The 20,060-nt window shown below is 38.6% G+C and overlaps 1 protein-coding gene and 1 non-coding gene across 8 annotated transcripts in view; both read right to left on the reverse strand.

Annotated features, from left to right (window-relative positions):
* DLGAP5 (DLG associated protein 5) overlaps positions 1-20,060 on the reverse strand; it is a 109,397-nt gene that overhangs the window by 30,636 nt on the left and 58,701 nt on the right. For 5 of the 7 annotated variants that reach the window (XM_073895247.1, XM_025869999.2, XM_025870001.2 and 2 more), the window contains exons 1-6: positions 10,600-10,727; positions 8,609-8,847; positions 4,663-4,856; positions 2,593-2,655; positions 920-1,004; positions 694-816 (exon numbers count right to left, since the gene is read on the reverse strand). In XM_073895247.1, the coding sequence (XP_073751348.1) occupies positions 694-816; positions 920-1,004; positions 2,593-2,655; positions 4,663-4,856; positions 8,609-8,846 (703 nt within the window). In that variant the 5' untranslated portion in view covers position 8,847; positions 10,600-10,727. Of the gene's footprint in view, positions 1-693; positions 817-919; positions 1,005-2,592; positions 2,656-4,662; positions 4,857-8,608; positions 8,848-10,599; positions 10,728-20,060 lie in introns of those variants that run through there. The other 2 variants (XM_073895245.1, XM_073895246.1) reach the window with 1 other exon arrangement.
* On the reverse strand, positions 1,330-1,433 carry LOC112822920 (U6 spliceosomal RNA). The gene has a single exon (XR_003207888.1). It is a non-coding gene; the product is annotated as a U6 spliceosomal RNA (small nuclear RNA).

Here is a 20,060-nt window from a genome sequence, read left to right on the forward strand (position 1 = left end):
AAATGATGTTTTTAAAGTACTAAGTAATTTGGAAAAGGAAAAAAGGCAACAAAAGGAATGTATATCTTAAAGGATTTTTTGATTAAGAGTCATATTATAAAACGAGATAAAAACAGATGCAATTTCCTGCCAAGTATAGGCCATCTGTTTTCAAAACAAAACCAAGGTTAACACCTTGCCTCTGACTAACAAATACATATTTGTTATAGAAAATTAGGAAAATAAAGAAAAGCACAAAAACCACAATATTTTAAAAAAGAACCCAAGATTACATTACTCAGTAAAAATCACGGTTGTCACTTTAGGGTATGTTTTTCCAGTTTTATCCTAGGTTCACATATTCACATACATATTTTAGGATTGTGATCAAACTGGTCAGAATTTCATCTGTTATTTTTTGCCCACTTAATATATCTTCAATGTTTACATTATATGTCACCAAATGGATGGGCTGTAATTTATCTGGGCCATTAATTTTTCTCTTTGAAGCGCTGCTACCACCAATTCAGGTACTTCCACCTTTGAGCATCCACTGTGTGTGGGTGCTGAGGCATGGAACCTACCTTAGGAACTGGAATCTCCTATTTCCTCGCCTCTTATTCAGAGTTGTACATGATGATTTTTAAAACTGAACACAAAAACCTCAAAGACCAAAACATTCTAGATTGGTCACTGGTCAGAAATAGTTCTTACCATTGGTAGCTCTTGTGTCTGGCTTTCCTGTTGTAGTAGAGGAGACTGTTCTGGCAATCTGCTTTGCTGTTTGAGTGGCTGATCGAGTCATTCTCACTGATGTGGTCATTACAGGCTGTACAACTGTGGAAAAAAAAATAATCAAACGCTTTTTGTAATTATTACTGTTGCAGCAACATCAGAGCTTATAATAAGATATATAATAAAATAACTGCTAAATTCCTACCTTTTTTCTCTTTGTCCGACACTTTTCTTTCAGAAGTTTGTCTTTGACCAGGTCGGATTGCTTGAACATCACTCCTGTTATTCATCTATTTAAAAGATTACGTGTTATGTGATTTAATTGCATAACGAATCAAATCGCCACTTTTTTGGGGGGGTTAGTTTTCAAGTCATTTTATTAATTCAACCATACAAAGACCACCCACCACCTTATCTCTGCCACCCCCACTTTCTTTCAAAGTGGAGTGGAATAAGAGAGAGAGGATTGAGCAGACCCCATCCCCCAGGAGCCACTTACAAAAGGCAAAGATGGTAGGGGGACACATCACAAAAACAGCAATGGATAAATGAGGGGCAACAGAACTACAAACACAACATAAAGCTGAGGCAGTGGCAGGGAGGGCGGTGGGGGGGGCAGATATGGAACACTTCATGAATTTGTGTGTCATCCTTGTGCAGGGGCCATGCTAACCTCTGGATCATTCCAATTTTAGTATATGTGCTGCCAAAGCAAGCACTCAAATTGCCACTTTTTTATTATTATGTTATGTTAATCACCATACGTTACATCATTAGTTTTGATGTAGTGTTCATGACAGATCGTTTGCATGTAACACCTAGTGCTCCGTGCAATACGTGCCATCCTTACTGCCACATTTTTTCCTGTAAATTGACCCCTCATTTGAAATCTGACTATTGTAAATGACCCGGCAAAAAAAATCTACTTCCCCAAATAAAATGAGATGAAGAAAAAAGTTTTCCATTATATAAACTTCCTCACAGTTTCTTTAGAATCCTAGACTTTAGAAAATGCTAATAATCTAAGCTAGTAAAAATAGCTGACTATAATCTTCTGAGAATCCTTAAACATTCCAGGCTTGTTTTCACTTCAAGACCTTTGAATTGGGTCTAGAAACTTCTCCTGGAGAGAAAGCTCTTTCCCATGGTTCACTCTTCCACTCCTTAAAGACTTCACTTAAGATGCCTCCATCTCAGTGAGGCCCTGCTTGGCCGCCCCAATCAAAATTCCACCCGACACCTACTCTAGTACTCCCCTTCTCCCTTCACTCTTTTTTTTTTTTACCTCTATAATACTTACAACCATCTGACATACTATAGACTTATTTTTTTAATTGCCTATCTCACATGTAAGCTCAATGAAAACAAGGAATTGTTTTTTCACTACCATACCTTAGAGAGAAATGTGGTAGTGACTCAAACGTTATTGAATACATGAAATTCAGCTTCCTCACCTGATGAAGAGGCATACATTTTCTTCCTTGCCCACATCACTTTCAGTAATCTTCCTAATAATTTTAATCATATGGTGTTTTGAAGACCCATAAATTTGTAACACTCATCCTATGTGCTTTATATCCCTATCTACATTTTATGGTGACATGGACTGCGTAACAGAAGCCCAGTAAACAAAAGAGTGTGACACAAGGTTTAGCATACATCTCACAAGGGATGTCAGGCAAAGATATTTTAAGTATTTCCTTAGTAGCCAAGATGGTTTTATGTCACCATACCAATAATATTGATTTTGGTACTATTAACTCTAGCAAATTAATCACCACACTTAAAACTGGTATTAGATTAAAAATTAATTTACTCTGAGAAAAAAAGTACAATTTGTCATCTTAGTAACAATTACCTACTAACTGTCAACTATACCTTAGTCTGCTCCATTTGGTCTTTGGCCTTTGACCTTGTAATCCGTACAGAAGATGGAACAGCCTTAAAACAGTCAAAGAAAACAAAGTTAAAAAAAATGAATGGCAAAAGTTTAATTTCATGTCTCTTTATGAAATAAAGTTTCCATCTTAAAGTTAAATTTTATCCTTGACCATTTATAGCAAAAAGATACTTGCCAATTTGAATTCCTATTTTTTCTGCTTCTGGCTTGACTTAAATTACATTTAAATTAATAGCTTCAAAACTTACTTCTCAGTGAGCTGAAAGAAGAAATTTCAAGTCATATTTTCCAGTTATTTGAATCTTCATTAATATGATTAGCTGGACATATTTAGAAGGGGGTAGATGAACAGACTAGAGTTTTAGGATCTTTTGTTTTCTGTTTAAATGAAAAGATACTGTACAGCTTACTCTCCCAGCTTTGACAGTTTACCTTCAAGTCTCATGATTACGCATTTCTCCACAGTGAATAAGACAATGGAGACTTGGTCACAAAATGTGGAAAAAATCTAGCATGAGAAAGGCTGATTGAAAAGTGGCAAGATGGGGCTCCTGGGTGGCTCAGTTGGTCAAGCAACTGCCTTCGGCTCAGGTCATGATCCCGGAGTCTTGGGATCGAGTCCCGCATCGGGCTCCCGGCTCAGTGGGGAGCCTGCTTCTCCCTCTGCCCTCTCCCCTCTCATGCTGTTTCTCTCTCTCTCTCTCTCTCTCTCTCTCAAATAAATAAATAAATAAATAAAATCTTTAAAAAAAGTGGCAAGATATTTATCAACTATGTAAAATTTCTTAGACATAATCAGATTTTTCCCCTAGATGAGAAGTCATTTTCTTCTCCAAATCTCAGGGAAAATCTAGTGCTAAAGAAATTAGGCTTTTCTCTAGATTGCAAGGCCACCAGAATTCAACAATGACCATCTAAATAAAATAAAAAACAATTATTGGCGAATCTTATTACTTAACACCTTGATGGGTCTCTTATTCCCCCTACACACACTATAATATAAATATTTTTTTAAGTTTTTAATTTTATTTCCAGCATAGTTAACATACTGTGTTATATTAGTTTCAGGTATATAATATAGTGATTCAACAATTCCATATATATCCTCTGCTCATCATGACAAATGTGCTCCTTAATCCCCATCACCTGTTTGACCCCCTTCCTTCACCCACCTCTCCTCTGGTCACTACCAGTTTGTTCTCTAGAGGTAAGAGTCTGTTTCTTCATTTGTTTGACTCTCTCTCTCTCTTTTCCTTTGTCCATTTGTTTCCCCTACATATATTTTTAATGTATTTTTAAATAGTCTATAGTTTAGACCAATGATTGGTATCCTATCTCAAAAAGCCAGCTTAAATCTAACCCCTTCTAAGAGGTCTTCTTTGATGTTCCTCCAAACATAAATAATCTCTCCCTCCTCTAATATATAGAATATATTTATCTATATCGTTCTACCTGAACACTATTATATTAATTTTGGGTCCCTTCCACCTTATCCTAAGGTCATATGCAGATAATAATCAAATAATCAAAGATGTGTTTAAGTAAATCAATGAGATGCATGACACCCAGAAAAATAGGCAGTATTCAATAAGCCTTTATATTATTCAATTTGTATTAAATCAGGAATGAGTACACAGTCTAAGATCTTTTATACACATCTTAAAATAGCAAATCACCAGCGACTATCTAAATTACAGATCCCACTGCCCCGGTTCAAACTTCATCCTTCTTGACTCACTGACCATTCTCTTTAGGTCACCCACCCTTCTATGCTGGGTTTCAGTACTCCAGCCACTCAGACCAGTCCTCCTCAGTCAGTCACTGGAACCTGACTTCTGCCCACTGTTTTCCTATCTCAAGAACCTATAAACTACATCAAGAGACCTGATTTTCATCTTCTGAGTTACTATTATGTCATTCCCACCTACCAACTAGTTAAATTAATAAAGAGAGTTAGGGGAAGTGGTTATTCTAGTTATTTAATCTCTTAAAGAAAATTTCAGTTAAAAGAACTATTCCTCTATATCAAATTAGGATAGTAAATTTACCTTTTTTGGCTCAGCTTTCATAGTAGTCTGGTTTGATAACAGAAAACAAGGCATATCAGGTCTATAAAGACCCACTTTAAATACTCCTCGTTTAGCTTTCTCTCTCTGCTCTTTCAATTTCTGAAGCTGCTTTTCTTCTTTGTATTTTTGGAGCATTTGCTTTCGTTGATCACCTAGAACAGTTTTTGTTGACGCTAGGCAGAAAAAACCCACAGTATATAATACATTTCAGAAAAAAAGTTAGGCAAATGTCTTAACTTCTAACTTCAACTGCTGTTGAGAAATTCTTTCAGTAACTTTTGTTAATTCCTTAGCACTCTAACCACAAGTTATTTCAACCCCTATTCTTTTAAAATTTGTATTTCTTTTGCCTTTGTCTTTTCAAATATTTATTAACTGCTTGCTACACACGAAGCATGTATTACTTCACTTTTGAATTAATGAGCTTTTATGAGAGCCAACCTCCAAGCTGACACCAATGACTCTCACCTCCTGGCAATGAGGCCCATGTGTCATCCCTGCCCACACTCAATAGGGCTGACCTGGCTAACCAACAAAGTACTGAGAAATGATGGAGACTCCCGAGACTAGGTCATTAAAGGCACTAAAGCATTTGCCTTGCCCCATCTTGGGTCACTTGCTCTGGAGGAAGCCAGTGGCCTTATAAAATCTTAAGGGGTCTTGATTGGCCCTATAAAGGTGTCTACATGACAAAGTTCTAAGGCCTCCTGCCAAAAGCCGACATCAGTTTGCCAGTCATATGAATGAGTCATCTTGGAAGCGGATCATCCAGTCTGAGTCAAGTCTGCAGATGCATCCCCAGATGACATCTTGACTGCAACCTCCAGAACCACCCACTTAAGCTGCACCCAAATTCCTGCCCCACAGTTGTGTGAAATAATAAATGTTTATTGTTTTAAGCCACTAAGTTTTAACTTAATGAATACCCCATATTAGGGCTACCAGTCAGTTTCTTTAGTTCAACTTAGGTTTCCACCTACATACTGTTTGTTTTAACTGGTTTTGGGAAGTATGAGGGGCTATGTGCAAGACATGCTTAGGCAGTATGAATAAGAATTTCTGCCCTTGAAGGGCTCACAGCATCCTGGAGAAATGAACAGTTTCAGTCTGGGTTAGTATGAAACAAATAGGAGAATGCACACAAGAGAGAATCAGAATAAATCTCCATGTGGGAAGATCAGGAAAGGCTCCTCAGAAAAGAGAATACCTGATAAGGGTTCTGAAGAATGAGTCTATGTTTACCCACTGGGAAAGGGTTAAAAATAATTCAGGAGGATAACGGCCCAACTAAGTAAATTTACTAAAAAAAGATGTACTTAAAATGGGTAGATTTTTTATGCCATGTAAATTACACCTCAATAAAGTTGTTTAAAAAAAAATAAGCCAGAAAACAGAACATGCAAAAGCACAGGTGCTGAAATGGTTAACTGATAAAAACCTCTGTATTCTCAACTTTGTCTCTAAATGTTCTCTTCATCTCTTGTTCTAACTGAAACCTGGCTCTCCCTGAAGACAGTCTCCCCAGCTGTCCTCTCACATGGTTGACTGTTTTTTTTCTCTCACAGTGGTGCTATCACTGGACCTAAAGAGAAGTGTCTTCATCACTGCTTCCCAGTGATTTCCTCCGCATCACTAAAAGATCCCACCTTTACATTTCATGTCATCAGATCACACTATCCAGTACCCCAGTTTGTCATCGATAGACCCTCCAGGTTTCCTCTTGTCCCTTGAAGGCGTTAGCTCCTAGCTCACTGTCACTGTCTCCATCACTATCATTGTACAAATCTTGATGACCCCTCCAATACCCAGGCTTCTCAATTCTTAGGCTTTCTTCCCTTCCATGCCAGTATTTCAATCTTTCTCATGTTGTGACACACGTAAAAGATAATATTTACATACCACACTGGAAGAGAGATTTGCTTATGACCAAACACAACCAGCCAGAGAGAGAACTCTGACCAACCCACGTCCGTCCAGAAACGTCAATACTTTGCAACACCTGTATTCATTTGTAACACAATTGGCACCCTACTTCTTTCTCATGCTATGGTCCTACTGAAAAAAGCTAGTCAGTTGTTCTACAGAATGTCCTGCACTGTATATTTGTTTGTCTGCTTTCTCACATTTTTTATTCATTCCTCTAGCCTTCATGTTTTCTATAAACTGGAAATTATATCTAAGGTTTTGATTAGACTCAAGTTCAACTTTTGGGGCAAGACTATGTCCTGAGTGGTGCTGCCGAAAACCTTGGAGTCATCCTGACGCTTCTTTATCAACCCTACATCCTATCCATTAGGAAATCCTATTGCTCCAATCTTCTAAGTATACCCAGAATGCAACCAGCTATCTTTAATGCTACCCCTTCGATCAGCCATCATCAACTAAATTATTGCAATAGTCTCCCACTTGGGTTTTCCTGAGGCCATGCTTGCCACCCTACAATCTATTCACAACACAGCAGCCAAAGTGATGCTTCTAAGACATAAATCAAATTTACATAAACACTTATTAATCTCTTAATGGTTAAGAGTAAACTTTACTTCTCATTTCACTCAGAGTAAAAGCCAAAGTCCTTATGATGTCCCCTGAGGGCTCCAGGGATGGGAGCTACCCCTTATTTATTCTTCTCTAGCCATGCTTGCCTACTTGCTTTCTCCGGAACACACCAGGCTCACTCTCACTTCTAGTCCTTTGCAAATGGAAAATAAACCAGATATTTTAATAGCATACTGAAAGTGTTATTAGACTTTGATTTGAGATTTTGGTCAAGGAATAGAGCATTTGAGAGGGCAAGAGAAGAGGCAAGGAGTTGACTTAGGAGTCATAACATAACTACTTCCCAGACAAAAAATGTCTGGTTACTCCTTAAAAAGCCATTCTCTTTCATTCTATGACCCCATTTGCATTTCCTCCCAACTCCTAAGAGATGTTGCTCTTTACTTTCTCCGCTTCAACTACCAGCCCATTTCCTCTGACCAAACATGCATGGATCACATCATCTCAAAAACAAAAACAAAATCCTATAACACTTTTATCTAATTCTTTTCTCTCACGTTCCTTTAGAATCACAAACATGATAAATCCAGAAGAAATCTTTTAGCCCAATACTCTTATTTACGGAATTAATTAAGCTTAAATATATAGGGTGTCTTGTAAGTGCCACATATTACACTGGTCCTGGAAACAATAAAATTGAAGTAGTGAAGAGTTAAAGAACTTAGTAACCCATTTCATTCTCTACAAAACTTCTAAAAAAGACTATCTCTGTCATTTATTCAGCATTTATTCCTGCTTTATTTCACTGCAATCCAGCTCCTAATGTCTGTTATATAAATGCAACAAAATAGGAGTCCAGTGATTCCTTTGGCAAAATTTGAAAGTCGTTTCCCAATTCTCTTCCTTCTTGTCTATAGCATCCCTTGTCTTCTAAGACACTCTACTTTTATTTTTATCTTTTGCTGAGATCATTCCTTTCTTCTTTAACTGGTTTTTTCCTTCCTAATGACTACAAGTCCTTTCAGCAATTGGAAGGGTGAATTCTTTGCTCTTCTGAGAAACGTTCCCATTGATAAGGTATCCTTATTTCTTGGATTCTTCAATGAGTTCTATTTTTAATGCCCCTTATCAATTTCTCTTGTCAATAGTTATCTTATCAAGCTCTAAAAGTAAGAACTTTAGGATTCCTATTAGGCAATATAGATAATACAGTGTTATAATACCCCATAGGTGAATGGCTTTAGCCTAGCCAGGGACTTGCACAGCCTTTACCTTAAACAAACAGCATTTAGTTGTAGAAAATACCAAGTTACTTGGAATGATGTTTCAAAACTCCATGCTTCTGTTCAGGGTTTTCTTAACCTCAGGTATTAAACCAAATTTTATTTACTCTTCATAGCATTTAAAGTTACAATAGACCTTTACTTACTTGGCTTGATACTGGCCTTTTCTGGAACAAACTTTTGAGATGTCTCATCTAATTCAAGAAGAATTCTACTTTCCAAGGTTGGAATGTTGACATCTTTCAAACCAAAATGTCTATTTCGTTCATATTCCTTATGCCTGTTTTCTTTTTGAGACAGTGATTTTCTATGAGCAATTCTGGTTCTAATCATGTCGATACTTAAATCCTTTCTGTGTCGACTGGCAAAATGTGATGAAGACATCCTATCAGAGGAAAAAAGAGACCAACTTCCGTGGATTTTTATTACTTAAAAAATTAAGATTTCAATTCAACTCCTGTCCTATCTCAGAGTCTTTGAAAATAAAAACATTAAAATACAAAAAAAAAAAAAAGGAATAAGTATGTAACACTAAAGAGAGGGAAGGAAATTATCAAAAGAAAAACAAATTTTTAATTAGTTCCAAATAGGAATTTGCAGGGCGCCTGGGTGGCTCAGTCGTTAAGCTTCTGCCTTCGACTCAGGTCATGATCCCAGGGTCCTGGGACGGAGCCCAACATTGGGCTCCCTGCTCAGCAGGAAGCCTGCTTCTCCCTCTCCCACTCCCCCTGCTTGTGTTCCCTCTCTTGCTGTGTCTCTCTCTGTCAAACAAATAAATAAAAAATCTTTAAAAAATAAATAAGAACTTGCTTGACAAATTAAGTGAAGCCCAGGAAGCTATGGTCCAGAATATAAACAAGAGACATTAGGAAGTTAAAAAAATTATAAGCACAATACACTCTTCAACAAGAATAATTAAGAAAGTCTGCCGGAAAACTCCAGATAAAAGAAAAATCTGCATAAGAAATGCAACAAATTAAAATGTTACATGATTTAAAGCAATCAACAGAGTCTAAAATTGAGAATGCATATGCCCTGGATGCCAATAAGATTCTTCTTCAAGAGCCATGGGGAAGTGACAAAGGATTGTGTTTTGTTTTTTTTTTAAGATTTTATTTATTTACTTGAGAGAGAGAGAATGAGAGATAGAGAACACAAGAGGGAAGAGGGTCAGAGGGAGAAGCAGACTCCCTGCTGAGCAGGGAGCCCGATGTGGGACTCGATCCCGGGACTCCAGGATCATGACCTGAGCCGAAGGCAGTCACTTAACCAACTGAGCCACCCAGGCGCCCTTGTTTTCCTTTGTTTTTTAAGTAAACTCTACACCCAACCTGGGCCTCAAGCTCGCTACCCGCTACCCGGAGATCAAGAGTCCCACATTCGACCGACTGAGCCAGCAGGCACCCAAGGACTGTGCTTTTCAAGAATCCTCTATTTGATTTGTCACCTCCTGCCAAGTATTAATTTGCTGAATATTAAAGAAAAAATAAAACTTATGATTAGTTATTTTAAAATACACCATAGCATTATACACGGCAGAGAAAGGAAGGCGAGGGAGAAAGAGAACTAACACTAAAGTGATATTTAATAATCACTTAAACCCTAAAAGATAGTATTACTGCCATTATCCAGATGAGGGAAATTAACTGCTCCCGTTAGCACAGCTAAAGTGTAGTGGAGCTGGCATCCCAAGTCAGGCAGCCTGACTCTTTGCATATATCTAAGCTCTGTTCTTTGACTTGCTGGTATTTCTTCCAGCTTGAAAATCTAGAAATGCCTTTGTCTTGCTTGTCTAGAAGTTCTCAACCGGGGTGTTTTCAGTTTTCACAGGATCTGAGAAGAGCTACTGGAATTTAATGTTGGGGCCAACAATACTTAGCAGTACCTACTAAATACTGTCCCGCCCCAAAGGCTAATTACGCCCCGGTGGCGAAACGCTGACTATTACACGGGCCAGGGCAACAAATATTTACTCTCCTGGAGGGCTGCGTCATCAGCTACAGGAAGGACTTGTAACACGGTCCTAGAGGAGACTCCCCTGACCTGCGTCCGGCCCACCGCCTCCGTCCTCCGACACTTCCAGAACTTCTACAAAGCGGGCCAGCTCCCTCCCGCCAGCTCCGCAGCACCCACCTACCTGAGGCAGCTTCTGGAGTAAAACCTCAACAGAACTAAAAGTAAAGGAACCCTCTGGGTCTGAAGGACCACTGCCGTTTCCGAAGCAGGAACCCCTACAACCCAGAGCTCCGCAAAATTCAAACTTCCCGCAAGGAGCCTCTGATTGGAGGGGTTTTAACAAACACTTCCGGGGAAATGCCCGCCTCTTCCCTTCGAAGAGGCTTGCGATTGGTTTGCTCCTTGCGATATTTGAATTGATTGAAAGGTGAACGGACGGTTCAAAGGATGGGTGTGAGTGGAATGAATGGGCGGGTGTGCAATTGACGAGGGGCGGAGCCTGGGCCCGCGAAACTGGCGTTCGAGTCACCCCTAGCTCCCAGGCCCCCAGCTCTCTGAGAAGGAGCGGAGAGTTTCCAGGGCTTTTTAATGTCCCTATTTAGTCACAAAAATCAGAGAGTTTATTGGACTGTTTTCCTCAACGTTTCAAAGGAAGGAATTAACCCATCAAATTTCTCCTTTAATTGCTACTGTCAACTTTCCAAGGGTGTCAGTTTTGTTTTGTTTTGTTTTGTTTTTAAGTAGGCTCCACGCCCAGGGGGGAGCCAGCTTGGGGCTTGAACTCAGGACCCTGAGAGCAAGACTTGTGCTAAGATCAAGAATTGGATGCTTAACGACTGAGGCACCCAGGCACCCAGCCAGTCTTTTTTCCCCTCCATTTTTTTTTATTGAAGTAAAATTTAAAAACAGTGAAAAACAGCTTTTTTAGTGTAGATTTGATGAGTTTTATTAAATGTAAAAAGCTGTGTAACCACTACTCAAGAGTTCCTTCAAGCCCCTTTCCAATCTCCCACCTTATAGACAACCACTCTGATGGCTATCATCATAAAAATAAAGATGGTAGGTATTCTTTTACACCCGCCTTCTTTCATGTTTTCAAGATCCATCCCTATTGTGAGTGAATCAACATTTAGTTGTTTTTATTGTCAAAAAGAATTCAATCGTATATAATTAACAACATGGGTTTGAACTGCATGGGTCCTTTTCTACGTAGTTTTTTTTTTTTTAATAAATACAGTACTGTAAATGTATTATCTCTTCTTTATGATTTTCTTAACATTTTCTCTAGCTTACTTTCTTGTAAGAATACAGTATGTAATACCTATACAAAATATGTTAATCAGCTGTTTATGATATTGGTAAGGCTTCCTATCAACAATTAGCAGTTAGTAGAGTTTTGGGAGAGTCAAAAGTTATACTCAGATTTTCTGCTGTAAGGGGGTTGGTACTCCTAACCCCCTGTAGTTTAAGGATCAACTGAACTTTGCTTACCCATTCACCTACTGATGGACATTTAGATTGGTCCAGTTTTTAGTTATTATTTAAAAAGTTACTATAAACATTCTTGTACAAATCTTTTTGTGGGGATGTTTTATTTCTCTTGGGGAAATATAGGTGTGGAATTTCTGAGTCATTGTAGGTAAGCTTAATTATATAAGAAATTGATAAGCAAAATGACTGGACCATTTTACACTCCCACTTGTGATGTATAAGAGCCCCAGTTGTTCCACATGCTTGCTAACATTTGGAGTCATCACTCTAATTTTAACCCCTCTAATGGAGGAGAAAGGCAGGCAGGGACAAAGCCCCTTGGGGCGCCTGGGTGGCTCAGTCGTTAAGCATCTGCCTTCAGCTAGGGTCATGATTCCAGGTCCTGGGATCGAGCCCCGCATCGGGCTCCCTGCTCGGTGGGAAGCCTGCTTCTCCCTCTCCCACTCCCACTGCTTGTATTCCTTCTCTCACTGTGTCTCTCTCTGTCAAATAAATAAATAAAATCTTTAAAAAAAAAAAAGAGGAAACTACCCTTAAAAGGATTTTACACCACACTGGAAGGAGCCCTCCACCCTTTCCCACGTGAACAACTACCTAATAGATGAGCGCGTGGACAAAAACCTGATCGGGTGACAAGAGTATGGAGGGTTAATCAGATTAAAACAGCCCTCCAACATTCTCAGAAAAACCTCTAGTCTTAGAAACTCCGGTGGCACCCCTTTTGAGTCCCCTCCCTCTTGGGGAGCTTTGTACTATCACTCAGTAAGCTTCGCTGTGCTGCCCACCACTCTTCACCTGGTCTACCTCTTCATTCTTCAAAGCGGCATGACCAAGAACCATGGGCACTAAAGGAAAAGAAATCCTGAAACACCTCTAGTAGGTGTGAAATGGTATCGAGTTTTAATTTTGTAGTTCCCCAATGTCTAATGATGATGAGCATCTTTTCATGTACTTATTTTTTTTTAAGATTTTTTATTTATTTGAGAGAGAGAATGAGATAGAGCATGAGAGGGGGGGAAGGGTCAGAGGGAGAAGCAGACTCCCTGCTGAGCAGGGAGCCCAATGCGGGACTCGATCCTGGGACTCCAGGATCATGACCTGAGCCGAAGGCAGTCGCTTAACCAACTGAGCCACCCAGGTGCCCCTTTTCATGTACTTATTGACTATTTTTATATCTTGTGAAATATTTCTTCAAGTCTTTTGCCTGTTTTCTTTGTTCGTTTTTGTGTGTTTTTTTTTTTCTTTGAACTGCTGGCTCAGAAACCAGCTAAGTGATTTTTTTTAAGATTTTATTTATTTATCTGAGAGAGAGAGCACAAGACAGGTAGAGAGGCAGAGGGAGAAGCAGACTCCCCGCTGAGTGAGAAGCCCACGTGGGACTCAATCCCAGGACCCTGGGATCATGACCTGAGCTGAAGGCAGAGGCTTAACTGACTGAGCAACCCAGGTGCCCCTTTTGCCTGTTTTTAAAATTGGGGGTTATCGTTTTAAATTTGGTTGTCTTTATTTATTTATTTTTTTAAAGATTTTATTTATTTATTTGACAAAGAGGGCCCCAGTGAGAGAGGGAACACAAGCGGGGGGCGGGGGGTGGGACAGAGCGAAGCAGACTTCCCGCTGGGCAGGGAGCTCAATGTGGGGCTCGATCCCAAATTGTTCTAACTTTGGCCATTGGTAGCTTTTTCAGTTTGTTCCTCTGTCACTTTAATATATCTTCATGATTGAGGGATTTTTTTTGTTTATTTATTTTAGTACTTCCTTACTTTCTGGCTCTACAAGATGCTCTGAGCATATCTTGTATTTTCACTGCCCTACTGCTAGGACCAGCCCTTTCTCCAAGGAGACTTGGTTCCTTTTACTGGAGAATGGTACTAGAAACCAAGATCTGGTTATGAGATGTGCTCATCGCTACTGGATAGTCTTTCAGCTGACAAAGTGAAGAAATATACCTGTTTCTATACTAAGGTATGCATATCCAGATCTATAAATATTTCTATACATAACCACCTGTATCTATATTAAATTAATCATGAATTCATGCTGATGTCTCCAATTGTAATCCACTACCACATAGATCATTCTAGCTTCCTCCCTTTGCTTATCTGTAACTTCCCACTCCAAGAACAGAACACTTGGTAAACCCAACTCTGTTGGTTGCCTTTTCATTTTATTCATAGCATCATTGGTAGGTAAAACATTTTAAGTTTGATGGAGTCTAATTTATCAATTTTTTCTTTTATCTTTAGTGCTTTGTTTCTTTAAGAAATACTTGCCTACCACAAGGTCATGAAGTTTATTCTCCTGTTTTCTTCTAGAAATTTGGTAGACCTAATGTTTAGGTCTGTGATCCATCTCAAATTAATTTGTATGTGGTACCTTCAATCTTTTCTTACTTGTCTCACTGGTCCAGCACCACATATAACTGAAATCTGTATGTATGGCCATTCAGGCAATTTCTCTGAGTTAACTATAATTATAATACTTTAGTGCATTAAGAAATATAAAACAAAGCATGATATATGGGAAGGATACAACATTGCATGTTCAATCCATTCAGCAACAAGGATGAGATTGGCAACTGTGGTGAGAATAATTTCAATTGAACAATGGTGGCAGAAACCCTACTGGAATGAATTAAAACTTCACTGGGAATTACTGAAACAGAGAGTATAAGTAAGAAACAAGGTTTTAGTGACGGAAAGGACTTTGAGGACTAATGACTTGCATTAGATCCCACAGCTAATTAAGTAGCAGAGCCAGGACTCAAACCTAGGTATTTCATCTTCCTGGCTGAAAATATAGCTTGTTTCAATGTCAATTTGAGAATGGAAAAGCACATGGACTTTGGAGTCAAATAGGTGGGGTTTAAAATTGCAGCTTTAGGGACACCTGGGTGGCGCAGTCAGTTAAACTTCTGACTCTTGGTTTCAGCTCAGGTTGTGATCTCAGGGTCTTGAGATCAAGCCCTGTGATGGACTCTGGGCTCAGCATGGAGTTGGCTTAAGATTCTCTCTCCCTCTCCCTCTTCCCCTCCCTGACCCAACCCCCACTGGCTCACACATATGCACTCTCTCTCTTTCTCAGATAAATAAATACATATTTTTTACTTGCAGCTTCACATTGGGAAAGTTCTCTGACTCTCCATTTCCTTATCTACCTCTTAGGAATGTTGGGAAGATTAAATAAAATAATTAGTTGCAGTTCTGTTTTCTACCAAGATGGCGACAAAGTAAAATTGCTGGCTCCCTCTTCCAAGATCAACCTCAAAGGAGCTACAGAGGGGGAAAAAATGCCAAGTTACCTAGTAAACACCCGAATGCCAAGGTAAGAGAAAATTCTGGGGCAATGTGGCTGTTCTGAACTGGTGTTTCTGGGAAGATGGTTATAGCTTGGGGCAGGAGGCAGTAGAGAATAAAATAGGAAATCGTAAAAGTTTGGCTTTCACTTCTCTGCTATCATTCTCTTGGGACAAACTGTGCCTGCTCCTATATAGTAGCAACTAAGATCTCCAGGAGATACAGAGAGGAATATAAAAATAGATTTTTGGGGGCACTTGGGTGGCTCAGTCGGTTAAGCGTCTGCCTTCGGCTAGGGTTATGATCTCAGGGTCTGGGATCAAGCCCCACGTTGCTTCTCCCTCTCCCTCTCTCTTGGCCTGCTGCTCCCCCTGCTTGTGCTCTCTCTCTCTCTCAAATAAATAAATTTAAAAAAAAGATTTTGAAAGTGAACAAATACATTAGTAATATTTGTTGCTGTTTAAAAACTGATAAGACCAAAAGAAAGAGAACATACATTCATAATAACCTGGAAAGAAAGTCTCTAGACAGTATTAAGATACGGAAGGTGAGAGTAAAGAGAAAGCGAGGGATAAGAGAATGTACTAAAATTCTCATCTAATAAGGAGCTTTTACGTATGGTACCTTTTTAAGAGTAGGAAATAGGAAATGTGGGATAAACTGAAATTACAGATTAAGATGATAGAAAAATTTATAAATATATCAATAATTACAGTAAGGATAAATGGACTAAACTCACTAGTCAGAAGATATATTGGATTTTAAAAATCCAGATATGTGCTGTTTATAAGACATATGCCCAAAGCCAGATATGGAGTGAAAAATAAAGGGATGATATATATTATGTCAGGCAAATACTAACCAAAAAGAAGCTGATACATTGTTAGGGATGGAGAGAGTCAGGGTGTCATGATGAAAGATACTATTCACCAAGGTAGAGTAATTTGAAACATGTATACATCTGATGAAATAGACTCACAATGGATGAAGCAAAAATTTATAGAACTACAGAAAAAAAACTGATAAATCCACTTTATTGTGAGGGATTCAACACACCTCTCTCATTATTGATAGGCCAAACAGACAAAATATTAGCAAGGGTATAGAGAAAATCTGATCAAAACAATTCACAAACTTGACCAAATGAACAAGGAACAATCAGAGAATCCATCTTTCTCAAGCACACACCGAATAGCTACAAACGATTGCATAGTAGGCCACGAAGAAAACTTCAACAAACTTCAATGAATAGATATCGAATAAAGTTAGACATTAAGAGCAAAAAGATAAATTAAGAAATTCCTGTTAAATAACTTGATTTAAGAACTTATGAGGGAGGGGCCCCTGGGTGGCTCAGATGGTTAAGCGTCTGCCTTCGGCTCAGGTCATGATCCCAGGGTTATGGGATCGAGCCCCACATTGGGCTCCTGGCTTGGTGAGGAGCCTGCTTCTCCCTCTGCCTCTCTCCCTGCTCATGCTTTCCCTCTCTGTATCTCTGTGTCTCAAATGAATAAATAAAATCTTAAAAAAAAAAAAAGAACTTATGAGGGAGATTTTGAAATGCCTAAAACTAAATGGTAATAAAAAAATGCAATCAAAACTTGTGGGAGAAAGCAAAATAGATGCTTTGAGGGAAATTTTGAGCCTTAAATGCTTAAGTTAGAAAAGAAGAAAATCTCAATATTAATAAGCTATGTGTTCCTCTTAAGAAATTAGAAAGAAAACAATAAAGACAAAGAAAATAGAAAAGGGGCACCTGCCTAGCTTGGTCGGAAAAGCATGCAACTCTTGATCTCAGGGTTGTGAGTTCGAGGCCCACATTGGGTGTAGAGATTACTAAAAAAATAAAGTTAAAAAAAAAGAAAATAGAAAAATAATGAAAGAAAAAAAAGAAAGCAATGAAATAGAAAGCAAAGATACATTAAGAAAATCAACTCTGTTAAAAAAATCAACACAGGGGCGCCTGGGTGGCTCAGTTGGTTAAGCGACTGCCTTCAGCTCAGGTCATGATCCTGGAGTCCCGGGATCGAGTCCCGCATCAGGCTCCCTGCTCAGTGGGGAGCCTGCTTCTCCCTCTAACCCTCCCCCCTCCCATGTACTCTCTCTCTCTCTCTCTCATTCTCGCTCTCTCAAATAAATAAATAAATCTTTTAAAAATAAATAAATAAATAAAAAGGTCTGAATACCAAGCAAAATAAAAAAAAATCAACACAGTTAAAACTTGATTCTTTATAAAAATTAAAATAGATAAAATGCTAATAAGATGGATCCAAAAAAGAGACACAAGTAATATCATGAATGAAAATACACAAAGGGGATTATACCAGTTATCTACTGCTGTGCAACAAATTATTGTAATGTTTGTAGCATCAAACAATATCCATTTTACTTGCTCTTGATTCAACGGTTCAAGAATTTGAACAGATATCAGTGAGACAGTTCACCTCTGCTTCACGTCTGTGGTCTCAGCTGTATTTCTTAAATGTTTTCTATTGCACAGATCTAAGGGCAGAGAAGTGTTGGTGGTATCTCTAGTGGTCTGAGGCAGCAGCCCAGCATGGTCTATCACATTCTAAAGTTAGTCAAACTCTCATGTTTTTCCTTAAAAATCATGTTGATGCATTTTTCTCCATAAAATGTGAATTCTATATGGAATTTATTTTAATATTAAAGTGGTATGTTATTCCCAGAATTTTCAGCAAATGTAGACACCCCTGGAGGAAGCCCCATAATTTCCTGTGATGAGGTGTATGAGATATTTATCTTTGGGCAAATGATACCTGAACCTTCGTGGTTCTAAACCTTTGTTCTCCCATATACAAACCATGGGAGTGATCATGTCTACCTACATACACACTTGATAGAGTTGTGTTGAAGAGGAAATGGAAATAATACATGTGAAAATGTTCTGAAAACTGTAAAGCTCTGTATAGATAAAATCTGCTGTTGTTAAAGTATTTTTCATTGGCATGAGAAAGAAAGCAAGAAAGAAAATGTTTATAAATAACATAGTCTATATACACTATTTTCCCAAAATTACTAATTATGTTCTGATATAGGATCTTTGGTAGATACATGTTATCTTTCCTTTTTTTTTTTTAAGATTTATTTATTTATTTCGAGAGCTAGAGAGAGTGGGGTGGGGGGAAGGGCAAAAGGAGAGGGAGAGAATCTCTAGCAGACTCTCTGCTGGGCATGGAGCCCAACATGGGGCTCAATCTCACGACCCTGAGACCATGACCTCAGCCAAAATCAAGAGTCAGTTTCTTTTTTTTTTTTTTAAGATTTATTTTTTTAAAGATTTTATTTATTTATTCATGAGAGACAGAGAGAGAGAGGGAGAGAGAGAGAGAAGCAGAGGGAGAAGCAGGCTCCCAAGGAGCAGGGAGCCCGATGCGGGACTCGATCCCAGGACCCTGGGATCACGACCTGAGCCGAAGGCAGACGCTTAACCATCTGAGCCACCCAGGCGCCCCAAGAGTCAGTTTCTTAACTGACCGAGCCACCCAGGAATCCCCAAAGATAGACGTTTTCTAAGAGTGATTGTCTGCGGGGGTAATTGTTCCCTTTAACAAATTCATAAATCATGCTAGGAGTTTCAACAAATAAGGTAGGGATAGAAGTAAATAGAACAGCTAGAACAAAAGGAGTTGTTGGATTTCTATGAAATTTTATTCATCTGTGTTATACTTAAGCATATCTAGGTGAAATTACATAATGAAATTGGCAAAGCTAGCATAGTTCTTTTAGTTGAGATTTTTACCATCAGAGGGACACCATCTTTCCAGTTAAAGAAATATTTTTAATAAGTACAAGTCTGCAAAGTCATTGTCTGTTCTTTTTTTTTTTTAAGATTGTATTTATTTATTTGACAGAGTGAGACACAGCGAGAGAGAGAACCCAGGCAGGAGGAGGGGGAGAGGGAGAAGCAGGCCCCCCACGGAGCAGGGAGCCCGATGCAGGGCTCGATCCCAGGACCCTGGGATCATGACCTGAGCCGAAGGCAGACGCTCAACGACTGAGCCACCCAGGCGCCCCGTCATTGTCTGTTCTATAAACTTTAACTGTGCAACATTTATGATACATTCTAACTTAAAATAATGATAACCTAAAATCAGAATGATATCTCAGTATTAAAAATTAATGAATCAGCAGTTCTTGTAATTGTACAAGCCTGAAATAAAAAACTGTCAAGAAAAAGGCTGTGGAAAAGAAGTCATGGTGTCACTTAAAAATATATCAAAATTCCATTATGTATTTTAGGGCAAATGAATACACATATGTAGAAGAAAGAATGCTGTAATTGGTGATATTCTTCTATGTGGCAGGGAAATTATGCCAAAATCATATTTATAACAATGAATTCAGGTGTGTAGATGGTGAATTATTTTTATATCAGTGTGACACTGTAAATTAATATAATCCTTTGAGAAAACACTTGGACAGTATGTGCTGAGAGCGATGAAAACTTCAGAGCCTTTTGACCTCAAAATGCCATACTTGATGATTTATCATAAAATATGCTTAAAGAGGTTCACCGGTTTCCAGACAATGAAAAACTGGAAGCAATTTAAACTGTCAACACTGGGGGAATGGTTTGGGTAAACAGTCTAATCTGTTTGATGGCATATTAGGCAATCACTAAAAACAACCACGAAAGCCAAGTTACAGCATAGAAAAATGCATATAACATAGTGTTAGTGTGAAATGAAATGGACAATGCTTGTTCACTGTTGAAAAAGTGAACAGGAATATAGCAAAATTATAATAGCCATGTTACAGAGGAGCTAGAGTAGAATTTTTTCTTTCCTCTTCTCTTCAAAATGTCCAATAAGGCACCATTCCTTTACATTTT

Source organism: Callorhinus ursinus, unplaced genomic scaffold (assembly GCF_003265705.2).
Source record: "Callorhinus ursinus isolate GAN/ISIS: 27379988/994484 unplaced genomic scaffold, GSC_fseal_2.0 scaffold8, whole genome shotgun sequence".
NCBI lineage: Eukaryota > Metazoa > Chordata > Mammalia > Carnivora > Otariidae > Callorhinus > Callorhinus ursinus.